This window comes from Amphiura filiformis, chromosome 1 (genome assembly GCF_039555335.1).
Source record: "Amphiura filiformis chromosome 1, Afil_fr2py, whole genome shotgun sequence".
NCBI lineage: Eukaryota > Metazoa > Echinodermata > Ophiuroidea > Amphilepidida > Amphiuridae > Amphiura > Amphiura filiformis.
Window position 1 is genome coordinate 32,711,160 of NC_092628.1, and position 23,013 is coordinate 32,734,172.

General features: G+C 36.5%; 1 protein-coding gene across 2 annotated transcripts in view; it reads right to left on the reverse strand.

The window, feature by feature from the left end:
- LOC140145361 (hypoxia-inducible factor 1-alpha-like) overlaps positions 1 to 23,013 on the reverse strand; it is a 78,613-nt gene that overhangs the window by 22,547 nt on the left and 33,053 nt on the right. For both annotated transcript variants that reach the window (XM_072167181.1, XM_072167129.1), the window contains exons 6-7: positions 13,841 to 13,947; positions 8,728 to 8,875 (exon numbers count right to left, since the gene is read on the reverse strand). In XM_072167181.1, the coding sequence (XP_072023282.1) occupies positions 8,728 to 8,875; positions 13,841 to 13,947 (255 nt within the window). The remainder of the gene's footprint in view (positions 1 to 8,727; positions 8,876 to 13,840; positions 13,948 to 23,013) is intronic.

Below are 23,013 nucleotides of genomic sequence, written 5' to 3' on the forward strand. Positions count from 1 at the left end.
TATTCATATATCGAAAAAAGCTGGGACATGTAACAGTGCAGGTTCCACGATCCTACAAGGTAAAAGCATAGGACAGCATTCAAGCTTTGACTTACATTTGGCGGACACGCGTGTGAAAAAAAATATTTAGGGGTGAAAACAGTCAAAATTCTTGATTGCTTAAATGTTTCTAGGGGTAAAATGTCACATATTTTCAGATTTTGGCACTTAAAACCCCTTTTTCACTGATTTTGAGAAAAATTCATTTTTGGTCCAATTTTGGCCAAAATGGCCGTTTTGGGGTGACAAAAATTTTGACTTGCGAATTTCCTGTGAGTGTATGAACATGAAAACTACTGAGTAGTGCCTAATTTTTTATGCTAATTATGTGACAAAGGTACATTTGTGATATTCAAATCATTAAATGGGATAAATCTGTTTCTTTATTTTTGTAACAGGGTTAGAAAGTTGGGGGTCAGGGTGACAATTGATTTGGGAAAAAATGAAATTTTCGCCTAATTTTGAGCTTGAAAAAGCCATAACTCCTCAATGGTATGAGCTATTGAGATGCTTTTTGTGTCATTATGTTCAGTATTTCACTAGCTAAATAGTGGTATAAAACTTGACACAGTTCAATGTACTGACAAAAATTAAAGTAGTAATATGTTACCCCTACCCCTAACATTTCAAGGGTGTGAAAAAATAAAAGCCTTCAAAAAAAAATAAGTCCTTCAAAACTGTGAGGTTTAAGGCTAAACAAATATAAACTTCCTATAGCCAAGACCTCCCTCTAGAGCAAGTTTATGTTTGTTCAGCACTGAGAGTCCCAGTTTTGAAGGACTCAAATTTGAGGAGTTCGGGCAGAAATATGCCTGTACAGTGCTAAGGGGAAATTTTCAAGTTGACAATTATGCATTTTTTATGTCAGATTCAGTTTCTACACAAAATTTCAACCCAGAAAATGTTCCTTTAAGTAGGATATCTTTCACTTTAAGTTCCCACCATTATGTCCGCCAAACGCAAGTCAAAGCTTGAACGCTGTCATAGACTCTGAATTGGGTATAGATTATGCTAAGTCCATACTCCATACATCAAATGGTATCAATCTTCCTTTCTAGACTAATTTTCTAGACTAATCAAACCAGTTGACCTATTTAATTTACATTATCTATATGCAGGTGCTACTGACTACTAAGTCACTGTTGGTTTGATGCTGTGGCATAAATCAATAAAATATAGGTTTGATTCTGACGTGACCTGCTATCACGAAATGAGCGTAAATCGCAAGTTGGTAGTTTCAAGATGTCCTGGCTGTTGCACTGGTGTTCTTTGTTTCACATGAACCTGTTCAAGCCATAAGCATGTCTGCATGTCCTTTGTGAATGGGCCATTTACATCACAAAGGAAATTTGTGAAATATTCGTTGTCAAAAAATCTGATATGCTGTGTCAAGTAAGAGCAACACAATATAAGATATGAACAATCATACCACACCATGCGCTTGAAAACGAGCTGTTATGTCAATGTGTGATTGGCTGTGGTGATTTTTGTTTATATCTTTCTGAACTATGTCCTAAAAAGATTTCTCATCGCTTGTTGAAAAGGTCTATGAAGTATTTAAAACCTGGGACATGTGTAAACATTGCAAATGCTAAAAAGTCACATTGAAAAAAAATTACCCAAAGTCATCTAAAAAGATTATAAACTAGAGCTAATTGCGCATACACATATACGCGACCTTAGCAATAGCTAATTAACTAGGCCTATAGCTAATTAGCCCAACTATATAGCATGGATAGATGTAAGCAGTAGTATATTGCTGATTTTACTGAGAGAGGTCTTTTTTTTGAAATGCACTATAACTTTGGAATTTGGCTAGAGACCAAGGTTAATTTGTTAGCTCACCTATAGCATATGCAAGTTCAAAAGGTCCAGCATATGTATAATTCATTGGAATATACATGTATGAACAGATGTTTGTAGTATTATTATTATAATCATAAATTATGTTACATGATTATTTTCCATAATATTACAGTATGTGAAATCATTTTGATAAGGCCAAGTAAAATAAAAAACATGTTTCAAAAAAGGAGGAAGAGGGGGCTTTTTATTTTTTATCGTAAAATTGGTGCAAATACCCATAATTAGAACTGAACTGTTTTAGCGCACACAATAATGCCCGGAAAAAGGAGGAGGCCTCTATTTATATCTTGTTCAACGAGATAGGCCTCCTCTAATTATCACAAACCTTCCAAAAGTGTTTCTTGTATATTAGCAAGGCTATAGAAAGCATCTTTACTCCCTAGACATATTTTTTTAAAAGTTATAACTGAATTTCAAAAAATAAAAATATAAATTGAAGAAACCTCAAAAAGGAAGCGGAGAAGACGCGAAACATGATTATTTTTTATTCGGCCTAACCAAAAATTATTCAATATTCATGTATTAAAATATTTCTGTGCAACTTTGGTCATGCGCTATTATAGTGCGACTTCCTAAGGTATTTTGCTACATACTGGAAGTAATACCTACATGACCTTTGACCCCAATGACCTTTGACCCAATGACCTTTGACCCCAATGGATGTATGCAAGTAATGTCATGCTATATTATAATTTGTGGAATGACTTAGAATTTTTAGTAACAGAACAGAAAATCACATCAGCCATAATGACCTTCGTATGACCTTTGACCTCAAGGCTAATGCATGTGTCAAGTGACGCCATCTTGCTGTGTAATTCGTGTAAGGAGTAGCAGTTTTAGTAAAAATAATAGGAAATAACATTTTCAAATATAATGACCTTTCCATGACCTTTGACCTTGAGTTGGTCATGTGACATTTGTGCCACCAGCTATTGGTCCTGATGACCAAGTAACATTGTTGTACTATATATATTTGCGACAGCATCAGCATTTTAGGGTATTTGGTCATATACCGGAAGTATCCCCTTAATGACCTTTGACCCCGATTCTGGACATTAACTTTTAGACACTGGGTATAGCTGATGCATGTACCAAAGTGCCATCATCGTGCTGTGTAATTTGTGGAAGGAGTAGCATTTTTAGTGAAATCACGTTTTGGGCCTTTGACCGGAAGTGGGTGACCTTTGACCTGAAGTTGATCATGTTTCATTTGTCCCCCACCCAATGGTCCTAATGACCAACTTTGGTCAACATGGCTCAAAGCATATGGCTACGGTGGCTCATTATAAGATTGACAGAAAGAAAGAAAGAAAGAAAGAAAGAAAGAAAGAAACAAAGAACTTGACAGAAACAGACCTTAGCAATTTTGCAAATTGCTAAGGAATTATGGCTTTGACAAGCAATGCCATATCACTGCCTACCTGTGCATTGTACAGTATCGAGGAACAATGATTCATGTCAGAATTAAATTATATGTATATGAAGTAGGTCATACTCAGACAAAATGAACCCAAGCAATGAATTACTGAACCCTGAACTATTTCACTAATGTTATTAACATTAAACATTCATGAAAAGGACTGATCACCTAGATTACACCTGAATGTTATCAGGAATAAATGACTCCACTATGTCAGACAGATACTGTTGTGTGGACTCTGCAGATCTGATGAAACACATAACTAAACACAAATTTGGCCCTTGTCCATTAGATCATTAATTAATGAGCTCATTAAACGATACTGTGTCAACTTATTTACACTTTTAATGCCGTCATTAATAACCATACCAGCTGGCTTGGTTCGCCATATAGATCATGTTCATTAGGAAAGAAGCTTGAACTTGAACTAGCAAAGATGTTGACAATGCAGGCCTTGCCAATCCTTGAGTGCTCCAGGGCCTATGTTGAGTTCCATCTTCCTTTAACTTCACATCCATGTAACTGAATGAGTTGATATATCAACAAGGTAACAAATACCAGCAGTCTAGCCAACAACATCTGGGAGTGTTCTGTCATGGTGAATGAGGAGGGAACTTGAAACATCCAATACATTGTGATAAAACAATTGCATGTTGCTTGCCACAATGTATTCATAGCTACTCTTGTAACACACCATCATTATGTTGACCACACATAGAATACAGTTCTTTGACCCTATACGCTAAATTACGCTTGAATACTCAAGATTACAAATGAACTATGAATATAGGCCTATGGGTTACCGAAACTCATACTCAACAGCATGAGTTCAGTTTTTGGGCTAGCACTGAGCACTGTTGAATTGTGGGCTGTGGCTGGTGAACCCACACCATTGGAAAGGACGTCACTTTGGCTCAAATTACATCACCGAGAAGTAATTAACATTGTTCTTACAAACACCTTCATGTTCAAAGACATCAATTTTAATGATCATCTAGAGGCACAGCATTAGCAAAAAGGATGTCCAACTGTCATTTGGACACCCTGTTTTCAATTTGGACACCCTAAAATTCTGATTTTTATAATGGAGTGAATAGGAAGCGAGACCCTGATTTGTAAAATAAGGTATTTTTGACCATTTTGGACACCTTAAGATAACCCTCTGGCCAGGCCTCGAAATACGCCAGAATTTCTGAGGGCCATTTGGGCCCTTGATCTTAAATGTTTGCGGGCCCTCACAAATTTTTGTGGGCCCGAATTTGGGCCATTGGTTTTAACCTATGAACCCCACAAAAAAGTGAGCAAATTGTCACAAATATTGCGGGCCATTTGGGCCCGCCGGATGTGTCTTTTGTGGGCCCTCACTGATTTTCGGGGGCCGAGGGCCCTTGGGCTCCCCTTATTTCGAGCCCTGCCTCTGGCTAATGCCTTGTCTAGAGGGCCTACACCACAATGCTGGATCATCATGGCCTTGCTACTCTTCAGCTTCCTCCCTTTAATTTGTAACAAAATCATATATGAGAACATGAGATATCTGTGAGATCTATTAGCCACACACCAAGCATGAACATGAGCTGCTTTCAGAGCACTGCCCTTTACATGACTAGGATATAACTGGTATTGCTCAATTGTCATATTGATGCTACACTACATATGGCTGATTTCTAAAAAGTATACATGTCAAAGGTTACTTCTGCTGGTGACTTCACTTTATCAGTCCAAGTTGAACATTCATTTATATTCATCGTCATTGTAAGGGCCCACCCAAATTACTTTTTAAGCGCCCTGGGCCGTTAATGAAACAAATACAGCAATGTAGAAATCATCTTTAAAATTCCGTAATGGCATTAAAATTGCACTACCCTTTTAAAAGGAAACCTCACTTCCTTTTTGATATCTCTGACATTTAGATGCCAAAAATGGAGGGAAGTTAATATTTGTCTCCAAAAATACACAATACCAAACTGAAACTCCGCATATTCTACAGGGATGTAAGTAGCTGTTGAAAAAAAAAAAAATGAAACGAATGAAAGCGAATGCTTGGGATCGGGGAATAGGCTATAAGGGTATCACCCCTTCTTTTTATGATGAAATATCATCATCCACTTCAGGAAATGTAAAGGAAATCCGTTGAAAAAATGGGAAACTTACATCCCTGCTTCTAAATGATCACCACTATCTCAAGAGTTGAAACAGGGAAAACACATATCACAATCATCACTTGTCAACACGCTTCCTCTAATCTTTGTTCTGATACTGCCACTAATAAAGTAGTAAAGGAATGGTATGATTTATATTATCTATAACCAAGGTGATAAGACGGTGTCATCAATCTTCATTCTCACATGTATCCACCTCACCTTAAACCCACAATGATAGGGTTGCTGTTGGTTATTAAACTCTGTATTCATACAATATTGAATCCAGGTCAGCAGACATTGCCAAGTTCATTTGCAACTTTTTTCATCCCTCTCACCTTGGGTTCATCTTTAGTGCAAAGTTAAAGATTTGTCTCCCGAAAAAATATACTTAATCTTTATCATACTTCTAAGTCCACATATTTTAAATGCTCACCACTATCTCAAGAGTCGACACAGATGCACTAATACTATGCCTGTTTGCACTTGTTTCAATGCACATCAAAAATGCTAATCGCAATTTTGAAAGTGATATTTTCCGAATGTTTTACAGCAAAATAGGCAAGTGATTTAAGGGGTTGAGAATTGATAATCAGTATGCACTTCGCAGAGAAGTCAACTCTATTTAAGGCTATTTCAGTTGAAATCATTACACCCCCTGTGGAACACATGACCTTAATCTCCCATACAGGGTGTGTGAATACCAAATGGGGTTACCTCAATGTGCGATTCCATGTGAAATCTACACCTCCTGTGTGGGAGATTAAGGTCATGTCTTCCATAGGTGTATGGATTTCAATTTGAATAGCACATTACATTCACTGCAAATATTTATTTTACTGGTTAAGTTCATAGGCATTATCGAGGGCTCCATGTGTACGTGTGGCAGCACACGCATGCCACAACAGTGGTTAATTTTTTAACTTCTAAATACGTTATCTTTGAGGACCAATTAGTAAATTCCGTGACACATTTAAATTCTGCTTCCAAATCTCGCCCTTCAAGCTTGATTTGCATCATCATACTCTTTATGTCTCATAATACTGCTTCCTTGCATTGAAAACTTTTTGAACTCTGAATGGAACAAAAGTAACAAGTTTCTTTAAAATTTAGAAATTGTGCAGCCAGACAGCTTTTGCCAAGTTGTATTCTCATATTGACTCAGACCTGCAGCCACGCATCACTCCAAAAACATCTTTTCCCCAGATGTATGCAATCATTTCCAAGAATCAGCTTTGCCTTCATAAAATTCTCATCAATTTTTTCAAAGACTTGGTTTCAAGTTTCCTACCATCCAATAAGGCACTGGATTTCAAATGTTTAGAAAAAGCAAAAATTAGAAACATAAATGGTATACGTTTCTGAACTTTGAATAAATGAATCTAGTTCAAGTTTCCAAAATGTATATAGTTAAACTTCTATCATTTACAAAGGCTACAAAGAATGAAAAAATGTCCTGAAGACTGATATCCACAGCTGTTTGTCACCAGCAATAGCAACTAGCTATCAGTCTACCTTCAATCAGGCCAAAAATTTATTCAAAAATTGTTGAGTTCAACAAAAGCTACATTTAATACAGGCTTAATCAGCCTTGGCTATTTTAAACCTGATTTTACTTCAAAACACCTGACCTCTTCCATCCTTACATAACGATGCTGCTGCTTAGCAACAAGTTGCTATGCAACAGTAGTTGCATTCCGTAAAGTTACGTATCTGTTATCCCGGAATGTTATCGTCCACGACTTTAAGTGTCATCTGCCAGTCTTTCTCCATCAATTATCCAAATACACCATTGTGTGCTTATCACCAAGGGTATTCACTTTGAAAAGATGTCAAAGACCTTTACAAATACACTGATAATTTCAGATCAAACAGTGTTACGGCAAATTCCACTTAGATTATATCGGCAACAATTACTGATACATTATACCATAATGATATCAGACTCATTCAAATTCAAATTGAACTGCTGGGAAATTTTTGTATTCAAAGTAAAACTCATTCAACTAGGCCTGGAGCAAAACTAAACTCAAGAAATCAGCCTACGTTAAAATGTGCTCTGACTCTGTATAGCAAGAACACTAATAATGTTCCACTGCAACTACGGTGCTAAATGGAAAAACAAAACAATATATAGTAGCCCATTAAAATACAGTCTTGAATTAGCTACTCAAAAATCAAATTAATTGTGCAACCCAAGTGCTTAACATTTGTAACAGTAAGTTTAAAATAGATTATTGTTTACTTACTAGGAGTAAACACTAACAACCACTCTCATCAGCCCTTTTGTTACACTTTCACATGGAGGTCTACAGGGTTAATTACTACAAGGTACAAGGTACAATACAGCAAGGTCTCCTACTTGTATGGTTATTGTGTCATACTTGCACCGATACAACTGCACATTTTGAAACAAAGTTCTAAACCCATCATAAGATATTTTATTAGAGTTAAAATGAGTTTAGACTTATGGTGGGTTAAAAGGCTTGCAACACATCACAAACATTATTGAAGAAAACTCTGCTCCAATAAAATGGAAATGAACTTTTATTTCCAACTTTCTGCAACAAAGTTCCCTGTATTAATAATTATTTTCTATTGACTTTCAACATATTAATTGGTTATGCCTCTTGAGGCACCACAGAAATTAAACACTTGTTTCCTATAGTAAGAATTCCAATTGAATGAACGCAGCTTTTAACAGCTGCACTCGATCCAACCGCGATCGTATATTATGTATTTCAAACTACAACACTAACGCATCGACCTTGGATACAATGCTATCCAATCACGAAAAGTGCTTGGCATGGTTGGATTCACTTCCGCGTTACTCACGCACAGTCGCACACGCTGGCGTACATCGCGCAGTGTACGCAAAAATTCGTCACGCTATTGAAAGCTGCGTTCATTCAATTGGAATTCCCACTATAGGCTCACAGCATTTTGTTTGATCTGTTACCAAAGCAATTTTCATGTTTTCCATCACATCCACTATGGACCATAATGGACTCATTCCAATGGCATAGTTCAATAACCTCAATTAAACAATCATAGTGCAAAATTTGACCTCAAGTTGCAGAGTATGAGTTTTTGTACCCAAATTTAATGAATGTACAATAGATGAGCATGTTGTGGATCCTAGTGACCTAAACTCCAAAAATTCATCCAAAACAATGATGAGGTTGACCACTTTCTATGTGTTACAAATCATTATCAAACAAAACTCTGACGTTGAAAACAAAAGGTTAATATAAGTAAGCTTACCTTAAACAATAGTTGACGCATACTACACACTGTGCCTTGTTTGTCTTATTGCTGTAGATGACTGTTGCTTCCGTCTGAAGCCACGCATATCCGCCTTCTTTAGCTAGGAATCGGTAGCTCCCTGTTCGTGTTTGTCCCTTGGCGAATACTAGAGGCACAAATGAAAAAGGAAAAAGACTAATTATGGAAAAGCATAAATGAAGACAGATTTGACTACAACTACACGTCAATCATACCATTGCATAAATCAAAAGCAATAATTTGAGCATGGGTGAATGATTTCAAACATCTTCTTGACTGCTATCTCGTAACTGACACATTTAGGGCCGGCGTCTGCACCGTTTTTTGATGTCGACATGTCGACATATTTCGCATCTTGACAGTGTGTCGACATACATTTGGGTTTCTTTTTCTTTCATGATTTTTGGAATATTTTTAAAATTTTAACCTAAAAATATCTAGAAACACCATCGGCAATTTCAGCAAAATTCAAGATGGCCGTCTTCATAGCGAGCACGTAGCGATAAAGTGTACAATTTACACTGGGAAAACAAGGCAAAATACTGCCAAAAGTATGACCCCTGAAGGCAAATAACATGGAAAGTTGGTGAAATAGTAGGTAAAAGATAAGATTTGGCATTGCATTTTGTTGAAAATACATTGAAATGGCCAATATTTTGAGTGAAAAATGAGCTTCCCTGACAAAGTTTTACTGGGCCATTGCCTGAGCACTATGTCGCCATGGACGAAGTTTTGTCAATATGTTGACATAATTCACTTTGTCGACAGGATTCCGACAGAGGACCTGTCGACGCCGACCTTAGACACATTGCACCCCATTACAATGTAGTGGATGAGCACAAACATATATTCGTACCCATGTAGGGAGGCAGACACAGGCACAGTCAGATGGACAGAACCTACAGACATACACACTTCATAAACTGATAATAATCGGTTGAGTTTGAAATAAAAAGCAAGATGAGATTTGACCTCCCGATAGCCATAGATGAAAAAACATACACGGGCTATCAGAAGAGAAACTAATCACCTAAAACAAATCCACTGAAACTAAATAACAGTAAGATCAAGAAAGATATAAAAATTGATTAAATAATATTCAGATTTTTGAAAGCCTGCAATTTCGTGGGAAGTCAAATTACTTTCAAATTGGAACTCTAAATAATACAGGGGCTAATGGGAGCCCCAAGGAACAAACCCCCAAGGAATAAACCAGAGCTAACAAGGGCGCTACTTTTCCTAGAATCAGCTCAATATAGCCCTTGTAATCAAATAAATTGAAGGGCTGTCTCAAATTATATATGAAAAGAAAGATACTGTGGAAACACCAGGTGAACTGATGCAGATGCATTGGTCTGCCGCTCAAGATGAGCAAAATGTGATGCACCTGAGACAGGGTCAAATGAAAACAGATTAGGGTCTGACATAATATTGAATTATACATTATTGGATCAGTACCAAGGATATGTCATTCTAGTCTAGGTCAGTATACGAGAGACAATATTACTACAAGCCCACAAGCAACTTCAACACTTCCAAGTTTAAAAACCTTTTTTTTTTTTTTAGAAAAAGGTTGATACTCTGTAAGCAACAACAGGGATTATTGAATGACAGTAGCTCCTCAGGTGTTACTTTCATCCTTTTTACCAAACCAAATAATCTTTCAAGATTTCACAAGTAGGTCATGTCCTTCTTCGATAACAGTAAAATTCATTAATAACATGCTTGAATTTTTTTTACATCTGTCCATCAACCTCAAAAAAGATTGACACTCTCTTCATAAAGTAATAATCCTGTGTATTGTAAACTTGTTTTTTAACCTCGCATGTAACTTACCTTGTCACAAAATAAGATTTTATCTCATCTGCTGGCCAACAAGAGTGATATATACTTTAGTAGATCTTCCCAGTAAAGAACTACTTGCTACTAAATAGGTTATACACTGGGAATTACGGCCAATAGGATGCAGAGTACTCAAGTAAACTAGATTGTTATTGATGCTTACCTTCCCTTATTGTACATATTGACACAATATTTTCATTTTCTGGAGCAGTGTCTAGAATTGTCATTATTTTTAATAATAAAAAAACATGGTCAACTAGATAAATAAATAAATAAATAAATGTTGACATTTATATAGCGCCTTTCACATGTATCAAAGCGCTTTACATTTATTCCGCCGTCGTTAGAATATGTCAGCTGCCATACAATGCCCAAGGCAAGCTCATACCTTTGGGCGGCGCTCAATGGACAATATCCCTAACACCTCCCCATTTCACCCCTGGGTAGAGAGAGGCAAATGAGGTAAAGTGCCTTGCCCAATTGTGCCCCCACAAGATGGAACTAATAAAGTACCATAGGTTATGGAGCAACAAATCCTGCACATGAATAAATGAATAAACACAATGGGGAACGATTGCTCGCTACAAGAGGAAACTGAATATTAAGAAAGAAAGAACAGTTTACCAAACCCAAAGTGTTACAATTAAACAAGACAACAAATAAACACAAATCTCGACCGGCACACAACCCAACTTGAAAATAAAAAAGCAAAATTGTCTTTGGGGTTTTTTTCAAATTGGGTTGTGTGCCATTCGGGATTTTTGTTTATTTGTTGTTTTGTTTAATCACAACACTTCTGCTTGTTAAACTGTTCTTTCTTTCTTATGGAACTAATATTTCTGCATAATTCTAGTTCTAATGGTCATTATCCTTAATCTTACATAGTTCGTAAGTCCTTTCCCTTATAATCAGAAGCTTTCACCATTTTTTTCAGCAGGCTTTCATGCATGGTAAGTCAGAAGGTGACAAGTGACACCGAGTACATTACCAAAACAAGTATCAGACAATGAAACAAGAACATTATCCCAGACAAAAATGTTTTTCATCAAGAATATCGATAGATGTCATAAAAGTTTTATATCATGAAAGTTTCGAGTCACGCAGTGCACGTAACATGTTTTCAAACAATGAACATGGAAGTACAATGGCTGGGTTTTAACATATGAGTTGCAAACAAACCCTTTTGTAATACAGTGCATTTCTACATTAAGCGTAAACAAAATCATCAAATTCAGTAATGTTTTTCATCAAGAATATCGATAGATGTCATGAAAGTTTCATGTCATGAATGTTTCGAGTCTAACATGTTTTCAAACAATGAACATGGAAGTACAATGACCGGGTTTTAACAAATGAGTTGCAACAAACCCTTACTGTGCTACTGTATCAGCGTAAACAAGATCATCAAATTCAGTCAAGCTTGCCAAGTTTTACAATGGATACAATTTGATTCAACATTCATGACCAGCTCCAACAGTCAGCTGAGCATTTTATATATGTGGCATGTCAAAAGTCACAAAACGGCCATTCACCTGAAAGAGATCATTGCCACTCAAAGTCTTTGAACTTGCCAACTTTGTGGTGAGCTTATTTACTTGCATAAGTAATTAACTGGTTATCTCACCTATGCTATGTTTCGTGTGAATCAGCCATGGAAAAATACAACGATTTCCAGGAGGTAGACCTATATCCTCTACATGATTATTCTCATTAGATTTAGAACTAAAGTCTGCACAAAAAGTAACTCAGCTGTTATAAATACACCTATAGATTCAGAACTAATAATTGTTTTCACAATATTTCAACATAGAGAGAGGATGATTTATTTACACGCATTTTGATACCCCATTCTTCAAATGTCGTTCAATATTAACAACACAGTAGTGCTTTTACAGAAAAATACCTGAATTTAAAAGCCCGCCATTATCTTCGCGCTTACTTCAAATCAATACAAATAACTGCAACTTTTAAATTGGGGTATTTTTCTTTCAAAACACTGCTGTATTGTCAATATTGAACAAAATTGGACAAATGGGGTATCAAAATGCATGTAAATAAATCATCCTGCTCTTTATGTTGAAATAATGTGAAAACAATTATTAGTTTTGAATCTATAGGCGTATTTATAACAGCTGAGTTACTTTTTGTGCAGACTTTACTTATATTGTTTACTCGGGATGGGAAATTAATAGTGTATTCATTACAGATTCAACATGAGATACATGTCACTTGCCTCCTGGGTTTTGTATAATAATGGCACTCACTTTATTCTTTTACTAGACCTTACCTCAAATGATTCACATCCTTGATGGTACAAACAGCCATGCGTAATTACCATCACATGCACAACGCACAACAACCAAGTCTAGCTTTGAGTCTCTCATAGTTAAGCTTTGTGAAATTGTGCAGCAGATTTTTTTTTTACAAAATGAGGTTAGAGTAGACCTCAATATTTTGCGACGGGTTCATTTATCTAGCCACCAGAAAGTCCAACCAACCTTATTTCCTAGGTCTATAATTAGCTTGATATCATACTAAGCAAGCAGTTGCTATACCATTTTTTACCTTGATGTGGCAGTGACGTCAACACCTCGAGGCTACTGTATCGCTCGCGCATCTATCTGGCGTCTTTAAGCGTGTGCATGCCAGCATTTCGAGCGAACGCTGGCGATTCGATGCTGCACCCAATGAAATGCATACTGACGTCACTGCCACATCAGGGTGGAGCAGCATAGTGTTCTTGATGACATTTTCACACTTCTACATCTGAACCTCAACCAATATTATTGATCAGAAATCAATGATATATATGCCAGAGTCAACATCACAGAGCAACTGCGTAGTTCAAATCCCTTCCGATCACAAGCGGGTAGCAATTTAGGCCATAATTCATGATTGCATAAATTGCACAAGCATTGCCTGCATTTGATCCCAGCGACTTGTTTCTCACCTGCTGCAAATTACGATTCAGCCATAAAACTTACTTTTGTACTTTTCATCTCCTTGCAATGGGATGCTTCATGGAACATACATGTACCCAAGTCCACAAAAAGCTCATCCTACCTAGAATTTAACAATTACCTAACCACTTAACAATAACACTATGATCGAAACAATGTTCTATAATTCACATGGTGCATGCACAGTGGCATTTTGCATCTTACCAGAATCATCACAGGGCTATGCATTATGGGGTATGAGCACATGGTCAATGAGTATGACACAGTCCATCAAAACTAATATTACTTACAATCTCTGTGACATTTCTCTATAGCAGCATTGTCTAGAGCGTGATAGAAATCGTAGAACGATCTGCCCACTAACTCTTTACTCTCGTAGCCAAGTAATTCTTTGATTCTGTAAAAAGAGAAGATAAAATAAAAAAGATACAATATTTAAAATAAAATCCACAAAATATTTTTGTATGCATCTAAAGTAAATTACCCAACTACAATTAAACGGTCAAATCAAACAGCTATTAGTTGCGTGTTTGTTTTATTGCAATAAATACTGGTGTTACGAGCAAGCCATGGAGTCATAAACTACATGTAGATATTAAATCCTGGTTGATGATTTTGATGTAAGAATGAAGGTATTTAGATCTCTGTGCACAATTAATAAGATACCAACTATCCTGATAATATCAGCTGCAAACTTAATTAAACTGCACTGATTACAGCTATGCAGACATACAACATTAACAACATCCATAATATATTTATTACAGTACATGATTTCATAAGCATCTGTACTGAACAGTTAAATTTGCTTGTACAATAAAAGCTTTAAAATTGACTTGTACAGTTTTATCCCCAATTGCAGAAATTGGCAAATATTTATTATAATAAAACAAAAATGAATGATATGTGCACTTAAAAATAACAGGTATGTAGCATTGTTTTATTGCAGGAAAATAGTAGGGTTCCTGGAACCAGATACGCCTGAACTAAGATAGGGCCTACATGTTCTGGAACACGTAGCATTTTCCACCAATACAATCTAGGCCTACCAGACCACAATGTATGTGATGAACTTTTGATAAATTGTCAAGCCAGAGACAATGCATATTGAATCTACACAGATGAATTTGTGTACAAGTTACCCCGAAATGGAGCTTGGCCCAGTTTCACAAAGATGTGAGCATGCACCAACCTCAAGCATGCCTCTGATCCTACACTAAATTAAATGATAACAGATCCAGATTAGGGGCTTCAACACTAAGGTTGGAGTACTTGATACAATTATTTAATTTTCAGTATCTAGCTAGATTTATAGATCTGAATATTTCAATCGGAATTATTGCAAGTCTAATAAGCGATTAATGCAATCCAATACCATGGCTCGTAAGTATTTTCTTGCCTTTAATAACCAAGTTAATCAGTTTTCAAATTGAAATATAAGAACAGTGTTTGTAGGTTTCAATTTGATATAGTACGTAAGCACTAGGATCTACAACATGCTCATCTATCAGGGGAACAGTTCTCAAACCCCAATACATTTGTACATTCATTGAATGACCTTTGAAGATTTGGGTACAAAAACTCATGCTCTGCAACTTGAGGTCAAATTTTGCACTATGATTATGTACATGTAATTGAGGTTATTGGACTATGCCATTGGGATGAGGCTCTTGTGGTCCATAGTGAAGTAGCCTGATATTCACCCACAGACACCAGACACATCTGTAATTGTTGTGGTTTATCAGCTGTGCCAAAAGACAAGACTCAACTTTGCATTCACCTCAATTGTCTCATCATACATGATAGTATGTGTAGCAGTGATAAAAGTCAGCTGTTTGGTTGGCCCTACATGTACATTCCTCTTTTCATCAGAGAAGTTTGGCATGGTTTGGTTACATGTTGCTGAAGTGGGATTCTGATTGGCTGATTGCATCATGTCATGAAACATTCAATTCCTCATTCCCTGAAAAAGCGGAGGTGCATCATGTGACCCTGACATGACCCAGATCTTTGTCCGCAGTAAACATGGCGTAGACATTGACATGTGCCCTACTTCCGCGGTAGACACAGTAAATAATGTTCTTTGTGGTTCAAACTATAGTATTGGGCAAGGTCCTTCAGCAGTGTGCAACTGCTCTCCCTGATTATCACATCCTGATTATCAAGTAAAAAGAAATAGGTCACGTCTGTGTCACACGATGCTACGCAGCTTGGTCGGCGAATGAGGTGCCCATATGAAGACGACATAATTCAATTAGCCAATCAACACCTCACTTCGGTGCCAAATTGGCAGACCGCTGAAGAACCTGACCAAAAACTTTACAGGTAGTTAATTAATAATTATTTGTCTTTACCATCAACAACAACACTGACATTAGTAGATGGGTGCAAAATAGAAGTACAAGAACCCATACAGGTGAGCCTGCAGGCACGATGAGAGGGAGCGAAGGGCAAAGAGAATAGCAAAAAGGACAAAACACCCTCTGCGGACACCCCTCATGCATGACAGGCACAGGGTGGTGCACTACCATGGCATGTCTGCTGCCAACTCCAACTTTGTGGTGACTATAAAAAGTCTCTTGACAATTGTGCTTTTGCACAATATCCAGGGAGATTGATTGTGGCATGTTGCCTTAATGAGTGCCACTACCAGTAAACATAATTATATGAATTTTAATAAAATATTAATATTTATACACTCATCAATGGAAAACAAGTCTCTGGTAGATCATATAATGTGATGAAATTGATGACTGAAAGGCAACATTGTGCTTTTCTATGGCAAGTATAGTCCATGAGACAAACATGCAGTTTGTGTCAATTTCTGTGTGCTGTCATAGGAGATAAAAGTTTTCACATTACAACCCATCAAACAGTGAACAAATGATAGTTTGGTTCTAATGTGGCACTTCCACAAGTTGATGGAAAGGCTAGAATCATAAATATGTCCATTCCCAACATACAAAATAGATTTATAGGGTGTGCTAGTGTCAATAAGCATACTTTCAAATATGTATGTATGTACAATTTTGATAAACAGCCATATGCTTACAGTCTAATGTGGTCGCAATATGAAAAAAATGATTTCTGTGGAAATCTGTCTGAATGATAAGTTATCGCATGACAGTACATACATAATGTTTTACAGGATATGCACATTTGACTAACAATCAATAGTTTGGTCCTGTTTGGTTTGATGAGTTGAAATAAAGGTTACATAGTGGTTTCTGTGGAAAAAGATAATTTCAATGGCACCAAGCACATGTTGATGAATTTTGAAAAAAATATTGATATTAATAGTTCATGGGAAGGTTAAGACTTTCTGTGTAGAGAAGTCTATCACTACATGGACCACAATAGCCCCATCCCAATGGCATAGTTCAATAACCTCAATTTTAATACTCGCAGTGCAAAATTTGACCTCAAGTTGCAGAGTATGAGTTTTAGTACCCAAATTTACAAAGATCATTCAATGAATGTACAAATGTATTTGGGTTATAGAACTGTGCCTCTGTGGATCCTAGTGAAAGCAGGAGTTTAAAACTATTATACATCAACACTTCGGATTCAATAGTGCACATCTTCTGTTTTCATCAACAACTTGCAACCTTAGTGCGGTTTAAATTAATTACTGATATGTCGCACATTATATTATTACACAAGACACCCGAGAACAAATCGATCTAAATAATCCACAAGTCGGGCAATTCAATTCTTGCCTGCAGCTATTATTCCAATTACCCGCTTCAGCTAGATTTTAATTACTCATTATTTTGAGAGCTTGTTACTTTGAGCGATCATTAACTCTCAATTCTTATATAAGACAAAAGCAACAATTAACCTGCTTGATTTTAATGAGAAAATCAAACTTTGTATATATATGCAGTTATATAGTTCTACCTCGAACTAGACTTGAAATTGACTCATGAATGTCAAAATTTCTTGATTACATTTCAAGAACCACTAAACTGGAGATTAAACTAGAATTGTACATTCAATCAACTAAATAATTATGATGGCATTATTCAAACCATTACTTCCTTTCTACTTATTTTAATTTTACATACTATAACTCTGATCATATTCTGTGCAGCCCAATGTATTAGGTAGCAAATATGCAGAGCATCTATGAACTACATAAAACATTACCTGATCAACTTCAAGTCTAGATTACGAGGGTGACATACTTTTCTGCTCAGTTGGATACGCAATGTGTAATGTTATATGATTTGAAAAGAACATACATGTTCTTCAGAACATGTCTCAGAACCCTTGGTAGGAATTTCATGTATTTATTGTGCGACCTAATACCTCAGTTTGACAGTGTAAAACCAGATTAGATGCCAGTATATTGAGTCCCGGTAATAGGATGGCATCATGCAGTTCAGGACACCCGGAACGACAATGTTTAATGTAACATGACTTGTTTTCACCCATCGTTTTTTTAAACCCTTGGCGTCAATTTGATTAAGTGCGACCCAGTGCCTCAGTTTAGGGTAAGCACCTCATGTACGTCATCAGCTGATCAGACACGAGTCCGGGTTATGAGGACAACATGCGGTTGGTTGGTTACGCTCAGCGGGGAAAAGAAGATGTGCAATGTTATGTCATTATTAATGTAAATGTGAAGGACGGTTTTCTCTGAAGTACATTGTATCATGAACTCTTGCCATTTGATAGCACGTTCATGGGAGTTGTTTGCAGACTGTACTATGTGGATCCTTGTTTAGATTACATTAGATAAGAATTGGTTCATTTAGAGATGAGAGTACGATATCCCCATTCAGCGGTTCTATTGAATGCTGTAAAAAGTGGGTCATGGATGAGAGAAGACCTTATTTTAAGAGTGGCTGGATATATGAGCTAAAATGAGCTCCTGGTCCCATAAATGGTTCCTATAGTTTGTAGTGTAAAATGATGGACACATCAGAAGCCAAACTTGGCAACGATGGGGTAAAAAAGCCTGTGTGCCTGCTTAACTCTCTTCACGCGCGTGTCGACTGCAGACGACAAGTTTCAAATTTTTTTTTTTTTTAAGTCAAAAATATCAGAAATGTGAATTTTCATGACCATATTTGAAATCAGCATGAAAAATGCATTAAAATGAGTACAAACAAGCCTAGTGCTGGTTCAGTGGTTCTTGAGATGGCTCTTGATATTTTGAGAAAAAATCTCAAAACTTAGGACTTCTTATGTTGAAGCCTATGGTTAGCATGCAGAGCATTAACATAAACCTGTACTATAGTGTGAAGAAAATATGGTAGCCACAACATCCAATAATGCTTATTCTACATGTACATTCCAGGAACCAGGTTCCATTACCTGATCAGTAAATTTCCTAGTAAACTGTCATATTATATGTTCTACACAATCAAATGGCAATGGAGTCATACCAAACAAAAACATATCTGCTGAATATGTGCCAGGGAAGTTGCATTCTGCAGAATTATTGAAATTTGTCCAAACATTCTTGTTCAGTAGCAGATAATAATTATTATCAACCTTGCCATTTCTTAACAGTCTGAGATTCACACCAGATATGTCAATTTTGCTTTATTGCTGCATGAGATGAATACAATGCAATAACATGCATCTCAAATCTTTCAATATTATCACCTGCACCTAGCAAACAACAAATCATCAATTTCTATATCTATACTCGCCTTGTGACTAGATTGGCAAGTTGCAAGACCCACATGCACACAACAAATCACATAGCAATAGACCTGTTATCGACACGTGATTTCTAATTCAACACTGTGTCAGGGGAAAAAATATGACAATCGACACGTGTCGAAACTTTTAATGAGATAAAAAAATGCTGAAAAAGTCAATAGATAAGCTTAAAATCACACCGATATGAATTATGATCACCGACTTCCGATGTAAACACACTTCCTGGTTTGTTCTACTTCCGGGTTCGGGTCAACTTCGGGGGGTAATTGTCAACTTTCCGACGATAACATGATTGTACGGCAAGCTTATTTGGACAAAATAGCATGGAAATTTCATTTTTTTCTTTTTTGATGAGTGTCGTAAAGTGTCGAAAAAGGACAATTTCAAACGACAAGTGTCGGATTTAGGGCCAAATCGATGATAATATGACACAAACAACAATCGATAACAAGCTTACATAGCAATGTCACATTCACAAATTCTTTAATTTGTCTTTTGAAGCGAGTGAGAGCGATCACTGGCCATCACTCGCCTAAAATGAAGTTGAGGAGAGCTTTTTATCACTCTCCTACATTTGGTGTAATAATAATACAAGTGATTAAAATCACTCACCTACAGCTCACCTGACAAGTTTTGAGGAGAGTGATTAGACACTCGCCAGCAATTTTCAAAAGACAAGGCCTTGAATTTCGAGATGATTTTCTTCACGATTAACATTTTGAAGTATTTTCTCTTTTCACTGTTAACATAAAGCTCTGCAGGTGAATCAGGATCTACGATAATAAATACCACCATTTATTCCACCTTGTTACTACTCGGATCAGAGTAACCAGCCAACAAGGCTTGAAAAGCTTCAACTTTAAATAGCAATTTTAAAATTTATATTGACTTTGTTCATTTGCTTAAAAGCGATGAAAAAATTCAATATAAATTTTAATTTGATGGAGTTGTGACCAATGACATAAAATTTCAAAGTACTGGTCATTTTCTGTATTCTCGCTAAAAGCTTCCTGTCCATTGATATCTTGTTTCTATGAAAATCAACTGGGATTTTCCCTCATCATCAAGTATCTTTACTTGTTTGGTTAATTAGTGTCATCTTTTGATTTCATTTATCTTTTGATTTCAATTCGTGAAATAAAAGTTCAAAGAAAGCGGCTATTTCTTCACTAAAACATGCTATTTAGATATCATTTCAATCACCTCACCTTTAAATTACACATTCTAAACTTCAGCTAAAGTGATCAATAATGCATGAGAATTTCAAAGCATCTTCATTATAAAGTCAAGATGTTATTTTTTGTAAGCATATATTGCAATCCATATCACAATTTTGTTTTAAACAAATTTATACCTCTATGAAAATCAAGACCATAAATCTAAAAATCAATTTGCAAAATATGACTATATTTACCATGGCTTGAAACCATATACTTCCATTGACTTCAGTGAACAACTTAAAAAAAAACCTTGAATGACAGCTCGGATCACAAATTTGGCAGAGGGATGAAATCAGATCGACCATTTGTAAGTTTGCAAGCAACGATAAAGTCCTTGTACTTTAACCCGACACTGCCAGAGTCTACATATTATATAAAAGGTGATAAACACCGTTGCAAACATTATACCGATCAATTTAAAAATACAAAAAAACCTTTAGTCCTCGTACTTTAACTTGACACTGCAAAACATCATATAAATAAACTGTGATCAAACATTGCTACAAACAACCTGATAGTCATATATGGTATCGCTAAACAACAAACCAAGGCCAACCGGCTTCTGTATACCAAGCTATTTCAATTGACCTATTTAATTAGTAATCAATCCTGCTAGCCATTTATTTCATCCTTTCTCCACTTTGCAGCTCGCTTTCGTCTGATTAAATCACAGCTCTTCTATCATCTGCTACCATCACATCTCATCAGAGACCATGAAGAAAAATTTCACTACATGTAAATGGCAGGTGTTAGGTTCAGTGGTTCTTGAGAGAGCCTTCTTAAATTTACAACATTTCAAATAAATGAATTTTTGTATCGCATTGCAACCATTCCATCATGTTCCTTTCATCTTACTGAGTTACTGAAACAACACAACTGAAATTGCACATCTACAGATTTATGTCAGGAGTGAAACCCAGACAAACAATGACTCAATTAAATGTATCCGACTAGGCAATAAAAGCTACGTCTCCACCAAAGTGAATGAGGTACAGCTACAGTAAATACACAATATAATGTGAATGCATTAGGAAAGGTTTGACATTGGGCATGATTTCCTGCAATATTCCGTTAGGTTTTATTCACAATGCTGATGCTGTCTGTTTAAATGACAATTTTGTTTTAAAAACAAACTAGAGCGGTAACCGCACCATAGCTGAACCTCTCTTTCATTTGACACCACTCAGGGGGTCATACCTATTTCACATTTTGAGATATGTTCATGTAAAGGTTGCAGGGTAAGTGAATAAATTAGACTAATATAGGCTGAGACCATTTCATGGTTCAGCAAAAACACTGCTCAATAATCCTCTGAATGCCAAATGAGAGAGTACTTTATCATATAACTGTTATTTTCGCTTTCAGATTTTTTTTTTTTTTTTATTTTTTGACAATTTTGCAAGTTGTTAATTTTGCTGCATTTTATGCAAGTGCAAAGTAAAAACTGTATTCTTGTGTGTGGTTATTTTCACGCCTGCACGTCCACTCGCAAAATCCACAAAAATAAAGCCCTCATGAAAATAACAATGTACATACAGTAATAAACACTTCCTGTTGTTGTTTTTAAATTGTTGCAGCCAACCATGCATTTAGTACTTGTGCGACCCATGTTTATATGCCAGGCTAAATAGAGATTGAAACTAGAGATAATTTGCGCTCACAGAGCGCAGACAATCGCAAGGCATGTAATCCTTTAATGGCCGTTTGACCTGACCTTTGACCTTAATGTTTCCCGGGTCACGAGGTTTGTTGTCACCAAAATTAAGCCCCCATACCCCTTACAGACAATGAAATTACGATATAAGATTTGACCCCAGATAACCTTTGACCTGACCCTGCAAACATATTCTCCCTGGTCATTAAGTTTGTTGTCACCGAGTTTGAGTCTCGCACCCCTTACAGATGTCCCAAAATGCATTTCTAAACTTTGACCTTTGACCTGACCCCTACAAAATGTTCCCCTGGTCATGAGATTTGTTGTCACTGAGTTTGAGCCCCATATCCCTTACAGATGTCCAGAAAAGGAAATTGTAAGATTTGACCCAAGATAACCTTTGACTCGACCCCTGCAAAGTGTTCCAAAATATTCCCCTGGTCATTAAGTTTGTTGTCACAGAGTTTGAGTCCCGCACCCATTACAGATGTACAGAAAATGCATTTCTTAAATTTGACCTCTGCATGAACTTTGACCTGACCCCTGTAAAATGTTCCCCTGGTCATGAGATTTGTTGTCACTGAGTTTGAGCCCCATACCCCTTACGGATGTTGAGATAATGCAATTGTAAGATTTTACCCCAATTGTAAGATTTTACCCCCTTAATGACCTTTGACCCCAATTCTGTGTACAACTTTTAGACACTGGCTAAAGGCGATACAGGTATGCAAGTGACGACATTGTGTTATGTAATTTGTGGAAGAAGAAGCATTTTTAGTGAAAATCACATTTTGGCCATAATGACCTTTGGATGACCTTTGACCCCGAGTTGGTCATGTAACATTTGTCCCCTTACCCAATGGTCCTTGTGACCAAATATGGTCACATTGGCTTAAAGCATATGGCTACGATG